Source organism: Telmatherina bonti, assembly GCF_933228915.1.
Source record: "Telmatherina bonti genome assembly, chromosome: 14".
In the NCBI taxonomy this organism is placed as follows: domain Eukaryota; kingdom Metazoa; phylum Chordata; class Actinopteri; order Atheriniformes; family Telmatherinidae; genus Telmatherina; species Telmatherina bonti.
This window is the reverse complement of record NC_136612.1, coordinates 27,776,678-27,803,088: the sequence shown is the minus strand read 5'-3', so window position 1 is coordinate 27,803,088 and position 26,411 is coordinate 27,776,678. Positions and strand designations below refer to the sequence as shown.

Below are 26,411 nucleotides of genomic sequence, written 5' to 3'. Positions count from 1 at the left end.
ATGAAGTCAACACAGACAGATGTAGTTGTGCTCTGAAAAAATGTAGCTTCTCTCCGATGTGAGAATAATGTATGACTGAAACTAATCCAGGACTCTGAGAATGACTTCTTCCTGAGTTTGTGCCAAGATTTGATTAGAAGCAGGCTCCATGTCTGGATTCCTTTTTTTTTTTTTTTTTTTTAAACCATTTTTTCCTTTAATCCTTTGTCTATTCTAAGCTCAGTCATTTGCAATGTGTATAGTTGTATATAGTATGCTGGCAAGAATTTAAACAATAGCTTCATAGTACATGTGCTTCTTAGGTTCAACATGATCCTATTCTGACATGCCAAGACCTTCTTTAATAAGAGTGACATCGTAATATCAGCTCGAGAAGCATTCTTCCTGTCTTACCCTCGATCCTTGGCTTGTCCCTTCTTGCCCTGAAGCAAGCAGGAAACTGCCCTGTGCAAAATTTCTGATCTGAGATCAACAGCACAGGAGACAGCTGCCTCTGAAAATCCAGGCACCAGCGTACATAAATGAGCCGAATATGCACAAGTTGTTCTGTCTCATGCTGTTAACAATAACGCACCTGGTCGGTCGAAGAGGTTTAACTATACAACTATATATCTTACTTTTTTTTAACAAATTCCAGATGGGCTGCAGAACACAAACAGTATAAAAGACTGGAATGACTTTTTACAGAACATTATTAAGTTTGAAACACAACACGACTCCATTCAATCAGGATCCAAAGTTTTAATTCCAAAAAATGTTCACATAATCACATTCATGTCTTCACTGATTTGATTTCTGCTTTTCTTTCTATGTAGCTTTTTTTCCCTATTGGATAAAGACAAAAGCAACCAAATACTACTGAATTTTCCATTATGCTCTCCAAACCCCTCCTTCCTTAAACCCAGAAACAACCTCACTAACAGCACCCCACCCACAGGCCGATTCTCTTCGTTCTCTTACTCTTCATTCGCCTCTCTGCTTCAGTGCAAAGCCAAACAAGCCAGCCATTAAGTTGAGTTAAGCGCAGGAAGTGGGCCTTCGGGCCAGGCGGCCCTATTTACAAGGAGCCAGTCAGATTTCAGCGGTGCTTTGAAGTGAGCAGCACACAGGAGACTGTCTGTCACTAGGCAAAGACCCAGCACCGCTTCACTGACTCACTCGCATTCCCCCCATTCATCTGAGTGAAGACAGGGAGGAAGGCAGAGGGGGTGTAAAAGGGTAGAGTACAAGAGGTACAGGTAGATTTATGGTTTTTCCCCCTTCTGAGTATCTGTTCTTACCTTTAATCACTCAAACCAGTCTGTTATTACAACCCTTCTTTATTTAACCCCTGGTAGGGATCTAGAAAAGACAAACATTAACTTGTCCAACAAGTCATGAGGTAAATAAATTAGTCCACAGCAGTGGTGAGGCTCCTGAAAGAGATAATATAACTTGGAGAGGTCCAGTCTGTGGAGGGCGCATGTGCAGCATGAGCAGATCTTAATCTATAATCGAACAACGTAGAGAAATGCTCATACAGTAATGTGCGTGCCAATTTCAAATGCCTGCTTCTAGCCTGGAGCTTCAGCTCTAAGGCAAGAGGATCAACTTTCTCCAACACACCCATCTGCTTTATGACATCACTGCAGAGGAGGTTCAGTGTCAGCAGTGCATTGCTAGGGGGATTGCACACTGGCGCAAAGCAGAGGGGCTCCAAAGATGTAAAAACCACGGGGAAAAAAATGAAAATCTTTTGTTTCCCAGTACCAAACAGACAGGTCTGAGCATTCAGACTTTTCTAGCCAGATGAGCACAGATGTGATATCTTAGAGAATATACAGAGACGCTGGGTGATTAACATGAAATGTTTGTTCAGCTGAGAAAAGCAAACTCATTACCTCCTCCTAAAAAGGCTTTGCTCATGTTGGAGGCAGATTCCATCTATCTCTTTTGCTGCTGCCTGCGAGTCTGAGGCAACAACTGTTCAGGTGTGACAAAACACCCCATCCTGTAAACAACGTAACTGTTCTTTTAAGGAGACAACTTGCTATACAGAAAGCTGAACGTATGGATGATCAAAATAGTCACGAAAAGACTAAACAATTTTCCATCTTGAAAATCAAGATTTTATAGTTGTTTGATTATATATCTGCACATAATGCAGCGATTCAGAAAGACAATAAAGGCACAGGGTAAAATATCAAAAATCTTTGTTGAGTGTCATTAACCAGACTGAAATGTAAATGCTATATTGCTATATTGTTACATAAAACCGTTACTACAAATCAACAAGCATTTAAACTTGTACATTTGTACAGTGCATATGTAAAGAAGAGCAGGTACAATGGCGGATAACATAAAAGTATTCACCTTTTAAATACAAATATATAATTTGGTGTTTTTACAAAGACTATTTACAATTTCTTTAAAACTGTTCATGTAATGTTTACACGGGGAGAAAGGCATTTTCTTCTGTGTTCCGGACAGCTGGAGCATCACCCCCCCTGGAATTTGAGGGGGGATTTGAGAAAAGATCCAGAGTGCAGAGGTATTCCAGCACTATTATTTGTTGGTTCAGTCATGTTTAAGGTATATCCAACTTGATTTTGTGTAAAAGCAAAAAAAATCTCAGTTTGTTGTGCATTTCTGTCTACAAAGCTGAAAAAATACAAAAGATATTAAAAAAAAAAAAAAAAAAAAAAAAAAAAAAGTCCACTCACTGTGTTACTTACATTTTACATGAGGTTCAGGCATAAAAACATACAAATTATGAACATTTTGAATGTGCCTCTCTCCTACACAGTGGTCTCTCCATGTTTGCCATTGGTCAGCCTTGTATAAAATTTGTGCCAAGAGTGCAGAGTCTTTCCAGACCAGATCCAAAAACCAGATGTGATGCCCACTATCAGCGTCATGAGATACTTGATCATATAGACAGTAAAGTCAGGGGTCATATGGAGTCCAGCTTGCAAAGGGCAGGGAATGGCCAGACTTCTGCAGTTATGGCTGACCCAGCTACGCTCCCAGGATGGGCGAAAAGCCTGTTCATAGAAAAAGCAGGCAATAACAATGGTGGCAGGTACAGTGTACAGTACACTGAATACCCCGATCCGCACCATCAGTCGCTCCAGCTTCTCAGTCTTGGTGCCATCGTGTTTCATGATGGTGCGTATTCTGAACAGGGACACAAAGCCAGCCAACAAGAAGGAGGTGCCGATGAAAAGATAAATGAAGAGAGGGGCCAACACAAAGCCCCGTAGAGGGTCCAGGTTGCTGAGGCTCACAAAGCAGACACCACTGAGCACATCACCTTCAATCTGCCCAATAGCCAGGATGCTGATGGTCTTCACAGCCGGCACTGCCCAGGCAGCCAGGTGAAAATACTGAGAGTTAGCTTCAATGGCCTCGTGGCCCCATTTCATACCTGCTGCTAGGAACCAAGTGAGAGATAGGATGACCCACCAAATGGAGCTGGCCATGCTAAAGAAATAGAGCATCATGAAAAGGATGGTGCAACCTTCCTTTTTGGTGCCTTGGACAATAGTTTTATAGCCGTCAGGGCTGAAGCTGTCATTGCACACTACTTTGTCCCCCAAGAAGTATCCAGCTATGTACGCAATGGAAACCATAGTGTAGCAGCCAGACAAGAAGATGATAGGTCGCTCTGGGTATCTGAAGCGCTGCATGTCCACTAAGTAAGTGGTTACTGTGAATAATGTAGATGCACAGCAAAGCACAGACCAGATCAGGATCCATAAGCGGGAGAAACGAATGTCTTTCTCGCTGAAAAACAGGCTCCCACCACTCCTTGATGACTCACAGGGAGCTGCACAGTCCTTCTCATCTAAAAAATTATAATTCAGATATGGAGGAACCTTGAGAACTGATGGGCAGCTGAATGGCCTTTCAAATGAGGAGACAATGGAGATGTCCTGGGTACCTGGGACAGTCATGGGGGGCACAGTGGCGGCAGAGGAGTCGTTTTGGCCCACACAGATTTGTCCGTCTCCCAGTACAGGAAAGTTTTCGCAGCGCAGTCGGTCCGGCCACTGAAAGCCAAACTTGTTCATGAGCGCCTCGCAGCCTTGCTTGGCCCTCTCGCAGATGGACCTGCATGGTGGAATGGCCTTCTCCAAAACGGTGCAAACTGGCGCATACATGGAGCAGAGGAAAAACTTTAATTCAGGTGAGCACTGTACCTTCACAAGGGGGTAAAACTGGTGAACCTCCAGCCCTGCGTCCTCCTGATTGTAATGTCCCACTAAATTAGGCATGATGGTTTGGTTGTAGGCAATGTCAGTACAAAGTGGTATCGAGATCGGTTGACAAAATCCATGCTCCGGGATCACTATTCCGTTGTCTCCGTGATTTTGCGCTGAAATCTGCAGAAGCAGCAAAGCCGCAAAACAATAAAACCAAAAGGTCATCTTCCAGAGTTTATGACAAAAACTGCTTGCTGTGAATTTATCGCTACAGACGTTTAACATCAGCTCAACAACTTCAGCTCGTCGTCACAATAAATTCCGGTGAAGATCTGATCGCTGCTCTTTTAACACAATGCTTTCAAGCTGCTGGCTCGCAGACTTTTTTCCCCTCACTGCTCCTATCCTCTTACCACGGTAAAATCTGACAAACCAACAAATGCAACCCACCAGGAAGCACTTAAAAATAAAACAAATATTTCCCGGATATACTATTTTGCTATGTGTGCTTTTATTTTGAAGGCGCCATTTCCTGTCTACTAGTGGTTTATTTCTTCTGGGATCAAACTTGACTCCACAGCTGGAATTGCGTTGCCCCCAGACTTTTGGTTCCCCCGAATTAATACGATCATAAGAGGGGAGTACAGTCTCTTATGATCTCATATGATGGACTTTGGTGTCCAAGTTATTACCTCTGTCATGGTGGTTATGTTTTTACCAGCTTTATCTTTTGTTTGTTTGTCTGTGTTCTATGAAACGAGATTTGGACTAATTGTCATGAAGTTTTCATGAGTTGTTGGAAATGTAAAAAGGGAGAACCGATTTCATTTTGGTGGTGATCCGGATCACTGTTTGGATCCAGGAATTTTTTTCCCCAAAGGATTATTTTTTTTAACATTGTGAGATAGGGCCATTCTCAACATTTGTGCAGGTACTCCAACGAAAATGGTCAAAGCACTTAGGAAAGAAAAAAGCCTACAGGACAAGCTTCCAACAGGTTGTAAAATATATCGCAGACCGATCCAGGTAAAGGAATCATTCCGGATACTGTGATCCAGAATATGAAAGAATAGTGGGGCTTTGTAATTTTCATCATAGGAAGAGAACAAATACTTCAAATATGGGGAGAATTGTGGCCCTTGGTGGATGTTTGCACTCTTTTCTAGTGTTCTCCATGTGACCACTCTAAAGTAAATAACATCTATCTTTTACTTTGTGGACAGAAATACTCTGACAGATCTGGACTGACAATTAAACATAAAGAGTAAACAAGCTAAATAAAACTAGAAATACACGAAAACTATTGGAAGTCCTGTCACTACTTCGTATGAAAGGATAAAGTAAAAAAAAAAAAAAATTAAAAAGTTAAAAATTTGACTAATTTAAGAAAATGAATTTCGGTTGATATAAATAAAGCAGGTGAATGTAACCACTCGGTTCTCGCGTGGGGGATGGTGCGACACCAGATGTTGCTATGCACCTGTTTGTCCTGCTTAATGTTAATTGGACTAAAAAGTGTATTCCTTCCATTCAGCCAATGTGCTCAGGTCGCGAGGACAACATCGTACCCTGGTTGGGTGGGACAGAGGAGGAGGAGGGGGGCACGCTCGAGCTCTCGAGGATGACCGTGCTGAATTTTGGAGAAAGCTGTGAAACTTTAAAAAGTTCATAGTGTTTCTACATCTGATTTCAGGTAAGTTTTGTTCAATGTTCGACGGTTAGTGTCTCTCCGATAACTTCAGACAAATAAACACGAGCTAAGTGGGAAGATTTTAACATGTAAAAGCTAGCTGAGGTTGCATCAAAGCTCGCTAGCTTAATCCACTTCATTTAACGTCTTAACTTTGACAAATAAGCTAGTCGGTTTGATAAAAATTGTATATTTAGATACTAGTTTGCTTATAATTTGAAATATGTATATTTTTGACACATAACAGAAATCTTTGTCTTTTTAATGATCAAAGATCTTAACGACATGAACAAATCGTCCTTTACAGACAAGTAATGGCATACTGAAGCATAGCACGGAGTTCACAATGGCCTTCGACGGGCATCAGAGTAAATTTGCAAATTCCCTCTTCCAGACATGTCCGTTCCCGGTAAGTAATGTTTTGTTAATGGTGTTTATGTGTTATGTGCCATATTTGCCATAATGACTATTGACCTGAACAAAAGGCCTATAATGGGTTCAGTTCATTCTTGGACACAAGTGAAGAAGAAACCATTAGGTTAAACCAGTGTTTTTCAACCTTTTTTGAGCCACTTTTTTCCCACTGAAAACTCACAAGGCACATCATATGGGCTTTTTTTTTTTTTTTTTTTTTTTTTTTTTTTTTTTTTAAAGCCCATATTATTAACATAAACTAATCCTGTCAAAGTGTCTTGAATAGAAATAAGATAAACACAAGAAAAAGTAATTTTATTATCTTTCACCTGGGCCTCTTTGGAGGAACACAGAGCTGCTTTTTAGGCCAATCAGGTGAAATTGGATCATTTCTCAGGGCACACCTTATGATCTCTCAGCACAGTGGTTGAAAAACACTGGGTTAAACTATGACAAAAATACGGATTTTAAGCGATTACATTATTTGAAATATGATAATTGTTTTCTATTACTAGCCCTGATTGTATCCATTCTACTAACAGTAAACAATAAAAGAAAAAAAACTAAGAAGACCTATTTGATTGATTTTTTATTATTATTAGTAATTCATTAAATATTTACAAATGAATTATTCTGAGACTAACTGGTCTTTGTTATTTCAACATTTACTTCTTTCCTTAGTTTTTGCCTCTGTAAATTTTTAAAAATATTTTAAGGGTTTTGTGGCACCTACAGTGGTTTCTACACAAGCTTTGGGGGTTATCGAATAACAGGAAGTCACTAACATGTCTACTGCTTCTGCAGAACTCCAAAGTACACTTACTGACCTTCACTACATTGTTGGACACTGAAATCATTGTTTCATATTTCCTGAGTCACACTGACAGATGCGTTCTGAAAAGCACAAATAAAGTTTTTATGTAAGAAATGCAATTATGGAGAAAAGGAAAGGTTGGTGGTGTTGAAGTGCTCACTGGTAATCATGGTTTTTAAACTCTGTCACAATACAAAGTTACCTTAATGCCTATGAAAAACCAAAGACACTTAATACACACCAACAAAATTTCACTTAGTTCTGACATGCAAACATTGAGTTACACTAAGTTTCATTAAAACTTGTTTTTTTTTTTTCTTCTAAAATTGCAGAAGTAGATGCTACTAAAAGGGTACATTTACAGAAATGTGGATCTGGATTGGGACTGGCTGATGTATTCATAGTAAAATAAAAGCTAATTTAATCAAAACAAAATTGAATAAATTGATCAAATTTATTTATTATCCATCCCTATAAATATACACACATGATAGACCACAACCCTGAAGCAATGAGTCTAATAAGTTTTAGACTCCAGGAACAGAAAAAATATTAATTAAAAAAAATGTTCATCAAAGAAAGCCTAACTTGTGATATAAGAAATAGTTGCGAAGTGAGCTGCTGCCTGGGTATTAATGTTTGCTAACAACTGCTAACAATGTTTCCTGGGTACTGTTTGCCATTACATGTTAGCATATGTGGGGTGTGAGTACAGCAAATATAGTTGTAAAGCTATTATTCAACTGTGCTGTGCTTTGGAAACATTTTTTTCCTCTCTCTTTTAGACAGGTGTTAATGTGGGAGGTATAAACAGTGGAAGTGCTCCAGTGCCCTTTGTTTCCATTTCTAGTAACTCACATCAGGAGCAGGGAAATGCCTCTTATGTGCCCTGGTCTCACAATATTCAGGATGAGCCATATGAGGCTGTTGGTTGCATCCAGACCAGCAATAAAAGCAGGTATTGTCATTAACTGTACTGATATGTTGACACACAGTATATTTTTAAAGTGTGACCAGACTTCATCTCTATATTATCAAATAAGAGTAAAATAATTGTGTTTTTCAGAAGTAGTTGGAGTAGCAAGAAAACATATCATAGGAAAAAAATCACAGAAATGAACCATTTTTAAATGAATGCTTTTAAAGAAGAAAGCAATTTTGAGGAAATGTTTCTCTCTTCAAGGAAACCAACTGATAATGCTGACTGTGATGGTGAAGCAGATCTGCAGGGTCTGGTTTCAAATATTTTGGATGAAGCAGAATCATGGGATGGCTACTATGGTGAGAGGTATGTCAAGGTTTGAGTTTTGTTCACACTGTTATCATATGTACTGTGGTTTATAACGTGCCACTTATATCTTTGACAAAGTTAAAAATCTAGAAAAGAAATACCCTCAATATTTTATGAACATTAAATCAGGTCCTTATTTTGTTTTTTTAAAGCGTACCTGCAGGCAATCCCATTTGGTCTCCAAAGATACTGAGAGAAGAACTGCTACAACATTTTCATTCAGAGGCTCAAACACTCCACAACTCTTCCTTTCCCTCATATCATCTCTTCCAGGAGATTTTCAGTAAAACACAGGAACAGTCAGTTGATACAGAAACTAATGAGCTGAGTCAACAGTCCAGTGGTATTGAAACCAAACGGTGGCCATTTAGTGTGGCCAATGGAGACAGTCATTCCTTCCGTCCTCACAAACTTCCACCGGGTCTATCAATGCCCAACACAGTGAAAACGGATCCATACCAAATTCAGCAAAACAGAAACGTCAACATGTCAACTTATAATGACAGAGGAAGTGATCAGCCTATGAATAACTTCCTGGGGCTCAGTGACATCTTCAGACCCCAAAATGAAATAAATGGCTCCTACTTTGATATTTTCCATGAAGATCACAATATCCAAAGGGGTGCACATCCCAGTTGTAATGAACAGTATGTTCCAGAAGACGTGAACCAACTGGTCAACAGTTTTCAGTCATTTATGGCCTATGAGCATAGTAATGGTTGCTATGGTGACTTTTCAAGCATCCACAAGCATACAGTGGGTATGGGCAAAGAAGATGGCACGGCTGAACAATGGAAAACAACCAATCCTGCAATGCACATCCCGAAACAGCTGCTGGGAGACTTGGAAGCAGTGCAGAGAGGAAGACTTGGAGGAGTGAAGAAACAAACATTTAAATTTGATTCCCTTCAAGATCTTCCTGATTTCAGTCCTCACCACACAGAGTATTTTCAGCAAGCAAAGGCGTTCTCTGGACCTCTAAACCCCCCAAACCAGTACCAAAACAAGATGCCAATGAACAGAGAAAATATTAATACAAACATGAATCAGTTTTCAAAGCATCACATGCAACAAGAACAGTTACAGAGAAGAATCAAGCCACAGCTGCAGAAAGAAAAAAAAGGAATGCACATGTCTGGCATTTTGGGAGAACGCTTCCCAAGGATGCAGCGGACCAACACTTGCATGACAGAGGGAGATAGACAGCTTTTTTCGCAAAACCCGTACATCAGTTTCCGGGGGCAGGTGCAGTCTCAGAGATTTGAAGGAGAAAAAAGGGTCCCTGTAGGGAACAGACAGCAATTTACATCTTTCATGTATCCTGCAAATGACTTTCAGAGGCACGCTAACTTCCCCATCAACTCAAACTTCAACTCCAGATCCTCACTGCCGTATGGAAACGGCACCGCTGGTATAGATATGGTTGGTTTGGCTTCAGCCAACGAGACTGCAGCTTTAAACTCCTATGTCAGTGACATCTGGACCCAAAGAAGTAAGAGCACTTTTTCTGGCATGGTCTCAGCTGTACCGCCATCACTCATGATGAGTCAGGGAGGACCTGTGATCCAGCTTTCCCTCTACATGGATGAGTGCTACGAACAGTGGAAATGTTTGGAGAAGGAGAGAAAGAAGGTATGGTTTTGTCATGTGATTTTCTGTCTAATAAGAAAATGTCTGGATGTGATTATCATGACAGCTTGCTTTGGTTTGGGTACTTATTGTTTTCCTACTCAGCTTTATGTAAAGTGTTCCAGTATGAAGTGTATTTTCAATGTAGGTGTTAATGCACATTTACAGCCTTATTGTTATTACACCTGACATCAGCTTGGCACAAGGGCACACTGGTTTTTTATTTTGTTTTTTTTTTGTAGCGTTAGGGAAATAGTAACATAAATGGAGAAGATTGTGAAGAGATTTAAGAATGTCAAAGATTTACAAATGTCAAAAAGTTATTTTACATTTGTTAATTGATAAGTTAAGCTTGATCCTCACTCTGAAAGCATAAAGTAAATGGCTAGCTGTGCTGAAACTTGTATTGCCAAGGATTGGTGTTCTACTTAGTTAGAGAAACAGGTTGTGCAGTTCTGAGCTGAGGTACAAAGGCCCATCTTACCGCTACTTAATTGACTACATGGTCTCTCAATTTACAAAACCAAAACCTAAAATCGAGCCTTTTTTTAAAGAAATGATTCACCCCGTCAGATAATCTCAGGTCACCATGGCTGTGCACTTTATCACAAGTGGCTGGCAACAAGCTCCTCATGTGCTCAAAATAAGCATAAATGAGTGATTATGTAGCTCGGTGTACACAAGCAAGGGTATTTGTTCACTCAGAATTTGCTGTTGTATGTGTTATTTATTGGAAATGTGCTACAGACACACACTTGTCTTATTTTCATATCGATATTTGGAACTATTGTGGTAAAATTATCTTTACACTTAAATGGCAGCATCTTATCTATTTGTTTTACCAATAGATGAAAAAGAAAGCAAGTTAATTGTGAATTATTACAAAAACTAAAAGTATTAAATAGAATAAAGATGGCTCAAGATGCATTAACAATGGTTTTAAAATCACATTGCAGTTCTCCAAATCAGAATAAAATAAAAGTGTTAGGAACCTACAGATTCCTTTAAAATGTTTTGGTTATTTTTATATAAACATCTTTGTCTCACAGACACACAATTATTTATACAAAAGAGATATTATAACTTACTATATTTTAACCTATACCAGTCATTAATGTTTAGTAAAGGGTTTGGGTTAGAGTAAGTGCAGCTTCATCTATTTCGGCATGAGAGTTTGTACAATTTTTTTTTATATTACCTGTCCAAATGATAAAAAGTGTGTTTTCAGTACTTGTTCATCAAAGTAATGAGACTGGACTCCATTTTTTGTTCTTGTTTGCCCTGAATTCTCTCATGTGTTTCGTATTTTAGACCGAGATCATCCTCACTAAAACCTTTCCAGGAAAAAAGACTTCAGCAGTGACTAACGCGAACCTGCCCAAAACTCCACCAAACTCCTCAAGACTCAACCATATCGTTGCTAAACATATGAGAGAGCAAGCCAAGGTGAAATCCCTTTACTGCTTCAATACTGCCACCTGCGGGTGGATCTTATCATGGCAGTCTTCCTATGTGGTTTAAGTGTTATTTGCAGTCTTATTTAGCCCTTTATGAATTCTGCCAGAGAAAGCTTTCAACCATGTGTTAGCCTCATTTGTCTTTAAGTCAGTCTTGTGTTTCAGACTTTGTAAGTTTTCATGGATAAAAATAGTCCTGTAACTGACATGCAAATGACAAAGACCCAGATACGTGGTTTGTTTGTGAAAGAAAATGTAGTACAGTAATTTAATTTATTTTAGCTGTTTTGTGATACTTGACCCTTATTAGGAAAAACAGATAAAATATTAAAAAGATTGATGAAACAAAGTAAATGCTGTTGCTTTTATTTTTTTTAAAAATATAGAATGTCATACTAAGAAAAGATTTTCTCAGGCTGATGGGTGTAAAGATATTCATTTCTTGCAGGTGGCAGGTCTCCTGGATAGAATGAATGGTCTGTCTGGCGTCCCCCTACATATCAATATTGAAACAGCACTGAAAGGCCATCACATGGCTGTTTGTGTCCTGCAAACAAGATGCAAGGAGAGCATGAACACAGCCAAACTACAACAGCAGGGATTTCATTTCACAGAGGCTAGAGGTAATCCATTTTTCTTTGTTACGACTTGCAAGTTTTCCTGTTCTTTCTGACATGTTTCTGGTTCTAAATCGCTTCTGTTTCATAGACACCTTGTTGATGGTCATGGCACTAAAAGACCTCGCTGCTGCTACCAGGAGGCTCTGCTCAGCTTTGTGGTGCGCCCTCCAGATGATACTGCCGAAACCTGCCAAGATGCAAAGCTACCATGTTTACGAGGAGGCCACATGCACAGAGAGGTGCTCCTCTCCATTTCAGGGTTACTCTTTTAAGTTATGAATTAGCTGGCCATAAGAATAAGTTAAAGGTGCAGATTGTGGTAGAACCAACTGCTCTTATGTTATTTCTTAGCTTCAAGTAAAAGTGACATTTTATCTGCATGTCAGTGATCACTGCAGAAAACGAGAAAAACCATTTGAAGCTTGATGACCAAACTATTTTGCATCAAAGAACTTCTTCCGTTGGGTCAGATTTGCATGAAATTTAAGTTACCCTGCTGCATCTTAACTTAATTTCATTGAATTAGTGTCAGCTCCAAATCAACATGAATCTTGTACCATCACTGTTGTATTTAAAGACACTATTTATGTGGAAGATTTCAGTGAATTCTTCATTTTAATTATTTATTGCAATATAACTAAACCCGAATTCTAAGTATCCCAAAGCAGTAATTAAATCATAAGGCCAATAGTTGAGAATTAGCATGCTAAATATTAATTTGCTTTCTGAAACGTTCCAATCAATTTCCACTAATTTGGATTTTCTTATTTAACTTTAATATACTGTAATCAGAAGTTTCTTTTTTTTTATCTGTAGGTTGATTTGAAATATACAAACATACTCAGGCTTCTGGAAAAAGGGTTCAGTACATTTAAATATTAATCATACATCCCTTTGGAAACAGTGCTACAGATCATATCAGTGAAATGTCACAGCAATGTTATGATAGTTCTCTCCATGCAGTGTAGTCTTTTAAAACTTGTTACATTGTCTTTATAATAAATATTAAAACTTCTCCAGTTCTGAAACTTTATGTATATGTTAACTTTAATAATAAAAAAAAAAGATGTTATTTGAGGTTATGGTATTTGGATGTAAATATGTACATCACATTACTCTTAAACGTTATCAGTGAAGTGTGACAGTTTGTAAGGGACTCACTAAAGTTTATTTATAGCATTAATTACAAGGCTAATCTTATCAACAATTTTGGAAATGTTTGTGTTTTTCGAACTTGTCAGTACTACGCTGTACTACTATGGCTTATTCGTAAGATTGTTCCATTTCCTGTCATTTTAATGTTCTTGTTCTGTTGTTTTCTTGCCATTTGTTCTACGAGTATGAGATTTAACAATAAATGACAAAAATGGATGGAAATCAGTTTTATTTATTGAAAAGATTAGTCTCAAACATTTAAATGATGATACATGATATATTTGAGGTAATCTATAAGAACTTTGTTCTTTGACAAAATGCAGGGCAAGTGAAACTGAAACCTGACGCACACAAGTGATGGTTGTCAGCAACATGGGCCTAGCATAGAAATTGTGCAGAACTGTCAGGCATTTCCAAATTGTTGGCACAAAGGATAACAGCAGACTGGACTGGGCCGCTTTATTTACCCGGCTTCCTCATTAATCCAGCTTGTCTAGTAATTCTATACTTGATTTCAGAGGTTTTATCTGCACTTAAAATTGTCAATCACAGACCAAATGAGTGTGACACATGCTTCTTTCAAAATTTATGTTTTAATTAGCAACACCAGTGTTTTGTCATTAAATCAAGGTTTGCAGCACTATGTATCTTTCAGCACCTAATAAAATCATTGTGGAGGTGGCAAAACAGAAAGGACAAGGTCTGCACAATATCCAGATAAATCTTACACATAAGATTTTAAAAGGTAATTGACAATGAAAACCTGACAAACAAGATGTGCACACATGAAATTAAGCAACAGAGGTTTAGCTGTGACGCGGCAGAGACCAGTTTCCTTTTCTATCAGGTTACAAAATCCTTCCACAAAAAAAGTGTCCTTTGTTTTGCTTCTATCTTTTGCGTTCACCTTTCTGTGTACGCTTCTTCTCCTTCTCTTTTCTCTCTTGTTTGGTTAGTTTGTCCTTCTCTCGCTGCATCTTGTCCATTTCTTTCTTCTTCTGAGCATCTTCACGAGCCTGTTCCCGCTTTTGCTTCTGTCTGTTGAACACCTCCTCCACATTGGTGTTTTTGAAAAGGGCTGAAAGTCTTGAGTGAAAGAAAACCGGTTGAAAACATTATCCCTGCTATTGCCACCATGGAAGAGTAAATTATGGGAAAAGCATAGAGCACAATCTCTGTGATGCCATTGCAACATTAAACATTCACATGCTAACACTGAAGGGGTTCTACTTATAAAAGAGGTAATAAAGGATACATTTATCATTTCCAGTAAATTCATTTCCATTTGTTGCCTCGTCTTCTTCAGCTTCAGTGCTTTTGTCAAGGAAAGGGTGGATAATGTAAAGCATTATATCTGCACAGGATGAGAAAAGGTGTGCTTCCCTTTTACATAATATGCTAGTAGGGCCTGTCTGTCTGGTCAAAGATATTTGATAAAAAGACAAAAAACAGAACATTTGTTAAAATGTGTGTGAAACTGACAAATGAAAGGATATTCCTCTTCATCAGTTATGTTTGCATATTGAGCAAGTAGGGCCTCTTTCCTTCTCTTTGCGTCCTCAGACACTTCCTTCTGCTTCACCACGATCTGAGCTTGTTTTTCTATCATACTGGCGATGGCCTGGACTTCAGCTACAGAAAGACCAACAGAAAACAGATCGAAATGTACATAAATTAGGATAACATATGATACCCATCAGAGTGTAGAACTTAAAATGATACAAAAAAAACTTGATGGAAACTGACAAATGCGTCTACAAACACATTTTATTTTATTTTTAAGTTTTGTGCTTCTAAAAAAGGAATAAATGGCATTCTGCTCAAATCGTATAACTCAGATATATTCAATATGTTTGGGCAGCAAGTTTGATGTCTTTATTTGAACTTATGGGTCTCATAACTTTGCAGCCCTCTTCTCAGTAAAATAGATAATAAATACTAAAGAATTTCTCCCTTTTATTTAATAATTTTTTTATAAGGTACATTGTAAAGTGTCTTGAAAAATATATGTATTCAAACGACGTAACTGGGAATGCGGATAAAACTTTACACATACCATCAGAAGAGTTCTTTCTAGCTGCTGATTGCCTGGAGCACTCTGTCCACTGATTGATGATCTGTTTGCAGACATCTTCCACTGTGTCCTCAGCCTTCACACAAAGTAATGCAAATCAATAACAAGTAAACAAGTCAAGTTTTCACTGACTCCTCACAGTGACACTTGCAGTGAAACCGTGAGCCATTGACTTACTGCTCTACACATGGTGAATCTATTTTCAGCCTAAATATACATATATTTATTATTTAATCTAAAAAAATTACAAGCGATTATCTGCGGGGGTGAAGGTACTATAATAGTTACTTGTCTGACACAATAAGCATAGTTGATTACAGTTGATAAACTCATCACAGCCTGGATTAAACATGGTGTGTTTTAAGTGTTAATACCACAGAAACTATTGCTTGTTTTAAAATATTTGTGTATGAAGGTTGGTGTGGAAAGAGAGAAAAGCTTGTATGTTTAATGTTTAAGTTTCAATAAAGCTTCTTTAACATGACATGGTTGCGCCTCATGCTTATATTTAACTCAAGAAATATAAGGATGATATCAGTGTCAACACTTGGCACCGCCCAGCAGTGAAGACAGACAGCAGCAGATGGAAAAAACAGCCTGAGTGTCTGAGCCATAGACTGTACATAGAGAGGTCTGAGCCATAGACTGTATATAGAACCTGAGCCATAGACTGTATATATAGAGGTCTGAGCCAAATACTGTACATAGAGAGGTCTGAGTCATAGACTGTACATAGAGAGGTCTGAGCCATAGACTGTATATAGAACCTGAGCCATAGACTGTATATATAGAGGTCTGAGCCTTGGACTGTATATAGAGAGGTTTGAGCCATAGACTGTATATAGAACCTGAGCCATAGACTGTATATAGAGAGGTCTGAGCCATAGACTGTATATAGAGAGGTCTGAGCCATAGACTGAAAATAGAGAGGTTTGAGCCATAGACTGTATATAGAACCTGAGCCATAGACTGTATATATAGAGGTCTGAGCAATAGACTGTACATAGAGAGGTCTGAGCCATAGACTGTATATAGAGAGGTTTGAGCCATAGACTGTATATAGAACCTGAACCATAGACTGTATATATAGAGGTCTGAGTCATAGACTGTACATAGAGAGGTCTGAGCCATAGACTGTATATAGAGAGGTCTGAGCCATAGACTGTATATAGAGAGGTCTGAGCCATAGACTGAAAATAGAGAGGTTTGAGCCATAGACTGTATATAGAACCTGAGCCATAGACTGTATATAGAGAGGTCTGAGTCATAGACTGTACATAGAGAGGTCTGAGCCATAGACTGTATATAGAGAGGTCTGAGCCTTGGACTGTATATAGAGAGGTCTGAGCATTGGACTGTATATAGAGAGGTCTGAACCATAGACTATATATAGAGGTCTGAGCACAGCATGCCGCCTTGAATATTCACCAGAAATGCGGATAAAATTCCCTGAAGTGCGTCTTCTTTCTCCATGTCATTTTCCTCCTCTTGCAGAATACCTAAAATGTACGCTCCGTACACCTCACGGTCCACATCTAGAGTGTCTAGACGATCATTTAACCAGCTTTCAAACTCCCCGGCGTCGGTCAGGGACGCCGCCATCTTGGCGCTTTGGGGTCCTTCGCTTGCTGCTCGGCTGCCCTGTGTTATTGCCTGTGTGAAAAAAACAAAAAAACAAACAAACAAAAAAAAACAAACAAACCCCATACAATTGTTATTTTAGCTTTACAATAACCACCCTGTTGTGCACATGACAAAATAATACTCGAAACCCACAACTAGGTAATGTTTAAAAACTCACCTGGTTAATCATTCTATATCATAACTGAACTTACCTCAAAGTAAGCTTACTGTGTAAACTGTGTATGTTTAAAATGTTTATTTTGAACAAAGTTAGCAAAAAATAGCCGAATTGAAACTCATATTTTGTCTTGCGCCCAATATCCTGGAACACCAAATATATTGACACACCTCCGCCACTTCCTAAGCGGCATTGGCGCTATATTTAGTATTTATTTTTTCCAGCCCCTTTCGTCTATTTAAAGACAAAGAAAGCATCAACAAGTCAAGGTTCTTTTTCTTGTGCTAACATTAAAATAATGTGTAGTTTTGTCTTCTGCGAAGACATCCCCTCACCAGGAGGTGATCACCTCTGTGGTGGATGACCAGACTGAAGCTGACGCTGATCTGGTTTACTGTCAGATATTAATGTATATTAATGAAGAGCATGTATAAAAATAATTTTAAAAATTAAAAGTACCGTAGCATTTCGTAGACTCTTAGTGAACAGCTGGAATTGTTTGTCAAAGTATTTGAAAGTACACTTAAACTTTGGGTCTGCTCAGTTTTGACAAGCGATGTTTTACATTTAATTTTTACTTTTAAAATAAATGCATTTTTCCAGACATCAATAGAGCCTGAGTTTAAAACATTAATCTCCTTTTCTATTATTAGATTTACTCATCCCTTAAAATCCATTTTAATTTCTGAAAAAAAGACCAAAAAAAAGGTTGCTTTTTGGGGAAAATTTTGTTGTGCGATTAAAATGTGGTAAATTGAGATGAAATAATTACAAAGCCTGTAATTAGATTTATGTTTTCAAAATCGCGTCCCATGTGTGTATGTATGTATATATATATATATATATATATATATATATATATATATATATATATATATATATATGTATATATATATATATATATATATATATATATATATATATATATATATATATGTATGTATATATATATATATATATATATATATATATATATATATATATATATATATATATATATATATACGTACACATATAAATACACTGCTCAAAAAAATAAAGGTAACACCTAAACACAACAATATAACTCCAACTCAACCACTTTTCTGTGAAATCGAACTGTCCACTTAGGAAGCAACACTGATTGACAACCAATTTCACACACTGTTGTGCAAATGGAATAGACAACAGGTGGAAATTATAGGCAATTGGCAAGACACACCCAATAAAGGAGTGGTTCTGCAGGTGGTGACCACAGACCACATCTCAGTTCCGATGCTTTCTGGCTGATGTTTTGGTCACTTTTGAATGCTGGCGGTGCTTTCACTCTAGTGGTAGCATGAGATGGAGTCTACAACCCACACAAGTGGCTCAGGTAGTGCAGCTCATCTGGGATGGCACATCAATGCGAGCTGTGGCAAGAAGGTTTGCTGTGTCTGTCAGTGTAGTGTCCAGAGCATGGAGGCGCTACCAGGAGACAGGCCAGTATATCAGGGGACGTGAAGGAGGTCGTGGGAGGGCAACAACCCAGCAGCAGAACCGCTACCTCCTATGTGCAAGGAGGAGCACTGCCAGAGCCCTGCAAAATGAGCTCCAGCAGGCCACAAATGTGCATGTGTCTGCTCAAACAAACAGTCAGAAACATCTGACTCCATCAGGGTGGTATGAGGGCCCGATGTCCACAGGTGGGGGTTGTGCTTACAGCCCAGCACCTTGCAGGACGTTTGGCATTTGCCAGAGAACACCAAGATTGGCAAATTCGCCACTGGCACCCTGTGCTCTTCACAGAGGAAAGCAGGTTTACACTGAGCACATGTGACAGACGTGACAGAGTCTGGAGACACTGTGGAGAACGTTCTGCTGCCTGCAACATCCTCCAGCATGACCAGTTTGGCCGTGGGTCAGTAATGGTGTGGGGTGGCATTTCTTTGGAGGGCGCACAGACCTCCATGTGCTCGCCAGAAGTAGCCTGACTGCCATTAGGTACCGAGATGAGATCCTCAGACCCCTTGTGGGACCATATGCTGCTGCGGTTAGCCCTGGGTTCCTCCTAATGCAAGACTATGCTAGACCTCATGTAGCTGGAGTGTGTCAGCAGTTCCTGCAACACGAAGGCATTGATGTTATGGACTGGCCCGCCCGTTCCCCAGACCTGAATCCAATTGAGCACATCTGGGACATCATGTCTCGCTCCATCCACCAACACCAAGTTGCACCACAGACTGTCCAGGAGTTGGCGGATGCTTTAGTCCAGGTCTGGGAGGAGATCCCTCAGGAGAACATCTGCCGCCTCATCAGGAGTATGCCCAGGCATCGTAGTGAGGTCATACAGGCACACAGAGGCCACACACATTACTGAGCCTCATTTTGACTTGTTTAAAGTTGGAGTATGTAAGATTTTCAATATTTAAAAAAAAAAAAAAAAATTAACTAAAAAATAACTACAATTATAATAGTTTTTTTTTTAAACATGTAGATTCCAGTCCGTTCATATTTGATGCGTTATTAAATTACAAGTTTAATTAATGACAAAGACCCTTCTTAAATGTTTCCCTACCAGTAAAAAAAATGTGCTTTTTGTCATTTTTACATTAATTAAACTTGTTATTTAATAACGCATCAAATATGAACAGACTGGTACATACATGTTCAAAAAACTTTCTAATTATGATTGTTGTTATTTTATTAGTTAATTTATTTTGAAAATATTGAAAATCTTACATACTCCACCTTTAAAGGACATTACATCCATGTTAGATCAGCCTGTAGTGTGTTTTTCTACATTAATTTTGAGTATAACTCAAAATCCAGACCTCATGGGTTGATACATTTGATTTTCATTGATAATTGTGTGATTTTTGTTGTCAGCACATTCAACTATGGAAAGAACAAAGTATTTAATAAAAATATTTCATTCAGATCTACAACTTGTTACTTTAGTGTTGCCTTTATTTTTTAGAGAAGTGTATATACATACAAACACATGTATTAAAGTGTTTTAGTTGTAGGTCTAATCAATTTTATCATGACAAACTGAGCTGGAATGAATAGTTTTAGTGATGCTCTAACATGTCTGACACTATTTTGGCCACTGGGTGGCGGTAGAACACAGATATGTTGACTGTCCTTTTATAGGCACCGTTACCTTTGAAAGTTTGAGAGTAGCTTAAACCTTGTTTAGTGTATAATACATTTTAGGTGCAGTACACATGTACACCAGAGTCAGTTTGTTAAAGTATAATTGTAAACAGAAAATGCCCTGCTCGATGTTTGTATGTTCTCTTTCATTTGACACTGGGACAACAGACAACACCTCCTAGCAGTTTGCATATATTAGAGGATGTTTCCATCTGAATGGTTTGATTCTGCCTTTAGAGGGCAGGCATTTTGTGCTGGGGTGCTTATTAGTTACCCCATATCCCTTATTTATTCCACTGACACTCAGCTGCACGCATAGGCCTTTGAGCACACGCACACTGCTTTTCTACTGCTCCTACATAATAGTTTTGCACGTTGCTGGCCTTGCGGTAATAAAGTGTGAAGTTTCTTTAACACCACAGGGAGGCTACCATGTGGAACTGTAATATCTATGTTAGTACACCACCTTGAGTCGCTTGCAGCCCCGATTCATGTCCTTAATTATTTAGTTCACTTTGCTTTTTCTGAAGGCAAAATTCATCTAATGTTCATCAGACACCATTTAAAAACGCAAAAAAACAAAAAAACAAAACAAAAAAAAAAACACCCAGAAAGATTTGTACATCATGTTCAGAACTTATTAGTTTAGTTTCTACTGCGCTAACGGTGTTTTGCATGAATTTAAAATTGGACCAAAGCAGAAAGTAATGCATGTTTTCCACCATGATTTTGATATAACACGAAAAAGAACTTGTACTATTAAGTTTTAAAGTTCAATTGTATCTTTTAATGTTTATGGGCTTAAATTTTTTATGTTTGCAGGAATTTTAAAAACTGCACAGAAGGAGAAAAAAATGCTTTTTTTTTTTAAAAAAAAAACTTTCTTTAATGCCTTCTACGTAAATGAACCTAAATGAACCTTCTACCTACAATATTAGTTTGCTGATGACATTGTGGCGTGCTCTTAAGAGGGAAACAGCCATTAACACACAACAACATAATCATATTTCAAGCTAAAAGGTCCATGGTTGATGCATAATGCCATTGCTCCTCATAGGGCTGTGTAGCTTTAGGACGCCTGTCCTATTTATATTGAGGGGCTGTGGATTGATGCGAAATGACGAGTGCTGCGAGGTTGCTGAGTGGGTGGGCATCCACATGCTCTGCTCCACAGGCAACCCTTTACTTCTAATACACGCTTACATACACACAGATGCACACTTGTCTTCGTGTCCCAATGCCACCAGCCTTAGAAGAGCCCTACAGTCTCAATGTGCAATGTCCTCTCTCTGTCAACATATCCTCTATCCCAGTGCTAATGTGACAGAATATAACCAGAGCCCAGAACAGCCAGGCAGCGGAGAGAAAAAACAGCATGTATACTAGGGATGCTTACTCATCCTCTCAAGCAGTTGGCTTTCTCCTCAACATGGAAGCTCAACATGTGACAACATCAAACATTTAAGATGTTTTAAATTCTGGTGAATAATGCTTGGAGTTCAGCTATTTATTCATTTTTTGTGGTATGCAGCTGGTATTGTAACTCTCAAGCAGAGACCATGTCCATCACAGTGTCAAGGACATTTGTTGGTTATGGTTGAATTTAACTTCATTGCCGTTGTTTAATACTATTAAAGTGTAGGAAGTCTGTACTTCAACAAAAACATTTACTGGTTTTGTGCTACTGTCACAGGTAGCCAGTAATAATGTCAGTAAGCCCTTTTCTCACTCCCCCTCCAAAGTGGGATTGTTGTGCCTCCATTGTGTCTCATCGTGTTTGTAATGTACAATGGCTGGGTCAAAGTTGATGTACTTCTGAGCCAGTTGTGGAAGTAATCAGAATCGATGTGTGTGTTTAAGGGAAAGCCAGCGCAGTGGAACAGGTTGCTCCAGACGTGGGGATGCTGTCGACACTTCTCTGATCCCGTGACTCTGGAATGGTGTTGGAAAAGCACACGTTGAGACGGCTGTCAGGTGTCTGTGTTTGGTCAGCTTGAATGAGCTAAGGTGAGCAATGGCAGCATAATGAGGATGTCACAGTGTAAATGAGGTTTTTACTCTTTTCAGGCACAGGTTAAACATCCAAACCCAAACCCATGTTAAATATTGTATGGTTATATTGTTTTCCATGTGAAATAACTCTTTCATGCCTTAAAATGCTTTGGCTGCGTGCCAACAAGCTCCTATTAATTATGTTCAGGTCAGTATATACGCTGATCTTTCTGCCTGTTGCCTGCTTGGCTTTTCTCACTCAACTCTTCAGCTTAAAGACTTTAGAGAAGCAATACTGTGATGCAAATATCACATGATGGTGCGTTTTAAACTTTTTCACAATTCTCACCTTTGACATTGTAACTTTGTTAAAATCAAGCTGTCTGAATCTGGCCTTTGGAAACTTTTCTACTTCGGTTTAGGCAGATACTCAGACATGCCATTCGTCGCTTCTTTCCTCCACATTTAACTTATAAATAACATTTTCAACTAAATGCATCTCAACTTTTCTTAATGTTTCCTGTTTTAGTTAACTGATATGTTTTTATTCTCTTTCTTTTCTTTTGATTTTCAAGAAATATACAATGACTTGTTTTTCAAGCCTCTTTTGGAGACCTGCCATGAGATTTCTTTTTATCAGTCTTACAGTATCTGTTTAGGATTGATTAGCCTGGCATATATTTTTCAAACATTAGCCAGTAACTTACAGCCATTTTAACCCATTCATGCACCAGCAACGACATGTGCAATCGTAATGTAAGTAAAAAGTGCTTATCTATGTAAAAGCCATGGAATGTGTAATAATAGCATGTCACAATGTGGCCTTGCATCAAAATTTATTTCATGAAGCTTAAGTGGACCTGTTGAAAATTTGTAGTAAAATATTGGATTTTTGCAAATAATTATTTCTCAAAAGTTTAGCTTTTTTGATCATTTTGCACTTTTGGAGAAATTTTAGATTTTAATTGTCGTTTAATTGTTTAGTTTAATCTCTTTCTTGCTCAGTTAAAGAAATGAAGCTATGTTATGCAAACTTAGCACTTGGTATGTTACCATATTAATGTAAGATTAGATATAAGATTAAGACTATTTTGTATTCAATGCACAATGTTTGCAGCAAAAGACACTAAAAGCACAGAAACTTTGTAGTTCTGATGCCTTATTTTACCCGAACATGACTATGGCTGCAGCGAACAGTTTATTTATGTAAAGTTCATAAATGTTTAAGCTTATTCTTCAGTTAAACAACGTATAAGAAGAAAGAGAGAAAAATAAACCATCAACATCACCCTCATAATTAGCAGGTGGAACTACAGATCTGTAGCATCCAGTAGTTTTTTGCAAGAAGTAAGATATTCTATCAGGCCTGCGTCTTTAGTTTGTCCACCGAGTTCTTGGGTAAAGGCAAATGGAGCAAATCAAGCCCCTTGAAATATGATGAGGGGGATCACATGTCATCCGTCAAAGCAGTCAAACCAGCACATGTATTTCACACACGTTAACAGGTTGTGCATATTCTAATTTATGCTTTAAAACACGACGGTTGTGCAAAAGTCAGATTAACTTTTTTGTTGCTCAGGGCCAGTTTCTTTCTTGGTGGTAAAAACGGCTCTTCCTTGAGTGTGTTTATCCCCTGATTCCTGTGGTGGAAATGGAGTAGGTTGAGGAAGAGAGGTTCCAAAAAACCCCCATGTTTCTGCAAGATGTCCCCGCCATCCAAATGCAGCTTTGGTGTGAAAATAATGTAAATCAAAATTCACTCTGTTGTGCTTCGAGGCCAGTAAAGAGGCACACAAAGTCACTGGAACTATGATATAATTCCAACTTATTAACTTATTTTTGGTTTGTATGTATTGATCTGAAATATCCAGCGCTGAGAGAATTTTACAATGAATCTGTGAGGACGGAGATGTTTGGGGTTAAGAAGCCATAAAATAAGCAGCTGTTTTATGTTTTTTCTTTCTCTGTTACTGCTTTAGTCACTACTCATAACATGATTAATCAATATTAACTTAATAGAATTTGGGTGAAATTGCTATTTCCTTTTTATTTTATTTATTTTTTTGTATTGTTGCTTTTTTTTGTCTTCTTTAACTCATTTTGTTAATATTCAGGTATGTACAGTGTGTTTTTTTTAATGTCTTTTTTTTTTAGCACTGGAAAAGCTTGCACTTCCAATTTTGTTGTATCCATGTATAATGACAACAAAGGTTTATTCATATTATTTTTTTGTTCATATGGATATCTCTATGAAATGGTTTTTATGATTATTATATAGTTGTGAGACATGGCATTTTGATGTTGCTTCTATTGTGGAAAATAAAGGGACAAAAAGAAATGTCACTCAATCACAAAAAATAGTTAGCAAATATTTTTTGGTGATTGATGAGTGATGCTTCAATGAACAGGAAAGATTGCATCGTTATGTGATATCCGATTGTGGTATCCACCAACTGAGTATGAAATTATTTTAATATCATGACTGCAGGAAGAAAAAGTTCTCCTTTACGAAATAATTATTCAATATTGTCACCTTTTTCTAATTGAAAAAGTTTCAGCAGAAATTCCAGTGACGCTGCTGTGTTTGAGTATGAAAAATCTAGCAGGCTTGTGTCGTGCACCTAACCTGCTCTCACCAGAGGAAGGGCTCAGTCATTAAAATAAAGATGTTTTGTTTGACTTTGGATTTACAATGCAGTCTGTGCCGGTTCATAAATATGTTGGAGCCCAGTGACTCTGTCTCTGGAGGAGAAGAATTAACTTCTGTGAGTAGCTGAGGGAATAATCTGGTAATGTGTAATGAGGTCTCTTATTAGTAGTTATACGTCTATCAGGTTTAGTGTGCTGGTGGTGGACTTCCCACATCTTGCTCTCAGGAGGCCCAGTACTTTCACTCCGATCATCTCGCTTTTTAGTCTGAATAGTAGGCAATTAAAACCTCACTATGTAAGTGTGGGAAAAGGTAATGAATATGGAACACTAAGTCAGAGAAGTCCACAGAGACTCCTCGTAGAGTTCTGAGACTTCCTTCCTCCAAATCATTGGGAAGCACAAAGACCATTTGACAGAGTTTTTTTCCCCTTCTTTTCCCTTGCTTGGTGTGCATGTGGCTCCCTAAATGATGGCCCAGAGGTTTTAAAAATGCAAAGCCCATTCTTTCCAGGTTTCTGAACTTGCATGACCTCTGCCAGCGAGGAGAAACTTTTTGTCACAAGTTTGGCGCCCTGCCTGGCTGACCATGCCAGCTCTCACCACTTCTGAGCAAAACAGGGAAGTGATGGGAAGGGGAGTGAGTGGATGTGTCTAGACAGCCAAGTGGAGGAGGGCAAATATTTAGCCTTGCCACTTGGGGAGGAGATCCAAGCCTACTCCCTGCTCTAAGGCATGCCTCTCAGCTGCAGAAACAGGCCATGTCTCCTTCCTGCTCTCCATTCTGCTTCACACTCTGTATTCAGGGTCACGGATCTCATATCTTGGATAATGTTTCAAGCTTGCCACAGATGGGGAATTAAATTGAAGACCTGGCTTGGTATGGGGCATAAAGGATAGATTTGAGCGCTTTTGCAGTTGACATGAAAAGGAAATGGATACAGTAGATTTAGCTGTACTACTTTTTAGGGTGTCTGTGAATGAAAACTAGAAATGCTGACTGAGTTGTGAGCATATTGAAAGTTCCCCACAGACTTCTAGAGGCATCACTTATCCACAGTGGCACGCACATCACCTCATTTTAAACTGCATTGTTATTTTCCTGTTGACAGCTGAATGCATTTTTGCCTCATTTTCCTTTTACAAAGCAGTAGGGTGGTATTTGAGGGTACTGTGAGTGTCTACATACAAGCTTCCCAATATTTCCCCAAATGCACCGTCAATCCAAGCAAAGTCTTGTGGATCCCCCCCTCCCTCGCCTATGTAACATTTGAATAAGGTTGTAATCAGATGAATTGCTGTCAGATGACTGCCTAACAAGGCCACTCAAATCAGACTAACTACTGACTGAAGCGAATCCGTGTGTGACAGTTTAGAGTAACACCACATCGCCACGTTGACAGTACACTTCCTCCTGTCACTGCTCTATTGCAGGATGTTGAGACAGAAAGGAAAGTAAAAGCTGGAGGGATGGGGGATGGGGACTGGTGAGGCTGGTGCTGAGTGTTGGTTGCTGCTGCAGAC

General features: G+C 38.6%; 2 protein-coding genes across 2 annotated transcripts; both read right to left on the bottom strand.

Moving 5' to 3' along the window:
* Positions 1 to 930: 930 nt before the first annotated feature.
* On the bottom strand, positions 931 to 4,487 carry LOC306765402 (frizzled-2-like). The gene has a single exon (XM_079252851.1). The coding sequence runs from the start codon at positions 4,467 to 4,469 to the stop codon at positions 2,778 to 2,780; it is 1,692 nt and encodes a 563-aa protein (XP_079108977.1). The 5' UTR covers positions 4,470 to 4,487; the 3' UTR covers positions 931 to 2,777.
* An 8,983-nt stretch (positions 4,488 to 13,470) lies between these two features.
* ccdc43 (coiled-coil domain containing 43) lies at positions 13,471 to 17,295 on the bottom strand. Its single transcript, XM_079252393.1, has 6 exons — positions 17,164 to 17,295; positions 16,757 to 16,981; positions 15,311 to 15,404; positions 14,751 to 14,886; positions 14,510 to 14,565; positions 13,471 to 14,332 (listed from the first exon to the last, which is right to left on the bottom strand). The coding sequence occupies exons 2-6, from the start codon at positions 16,928 to 16,930 to the stop codon at positions 14,145 to 14,147; spliced, it is 648 nt and encodes a 215-aa protein (XP_079108519.1). The 5' UTR covers positions 16,931 to 16,981; positions 17,164 to 17,295; the 3' UTR covers positions 13,471 to 14,144.
* Between the last annotated feature and the right edge of the window lie 9,116 nt (positions 17,296 to 26,411).

Coding starts and splice junctions, on each gene's coding strand:
- LOC306765402 (XM_079252851.1), bottom strand. CDS start 4,469: ATGTTAAACGTCTGTAGCGATAAATTCACAGCAAGCAGTTTTTGTCAT.
- ccdc43 (XM_079252393.1), bottom strand. CDS start 16,930: ATGGCGGCGTCCCTGACCGACGCCGGGGAGTTTGAAAGCTGGTTAAAT. Junction 14,566..14,750: donor AACATAACTGATGAAGAGGA/ATATCCTTTCAT, acceptor TGACAAAAGCAC/TGAAGCTGAAGAAGACGAGG. Junction 14,333..14,509: donor ATTTACTGGAAATGATAAAT/GTATCCTTTATT, acceptor CAAGACTTTCAG/CCCTTTTCAAAAACACCAAT.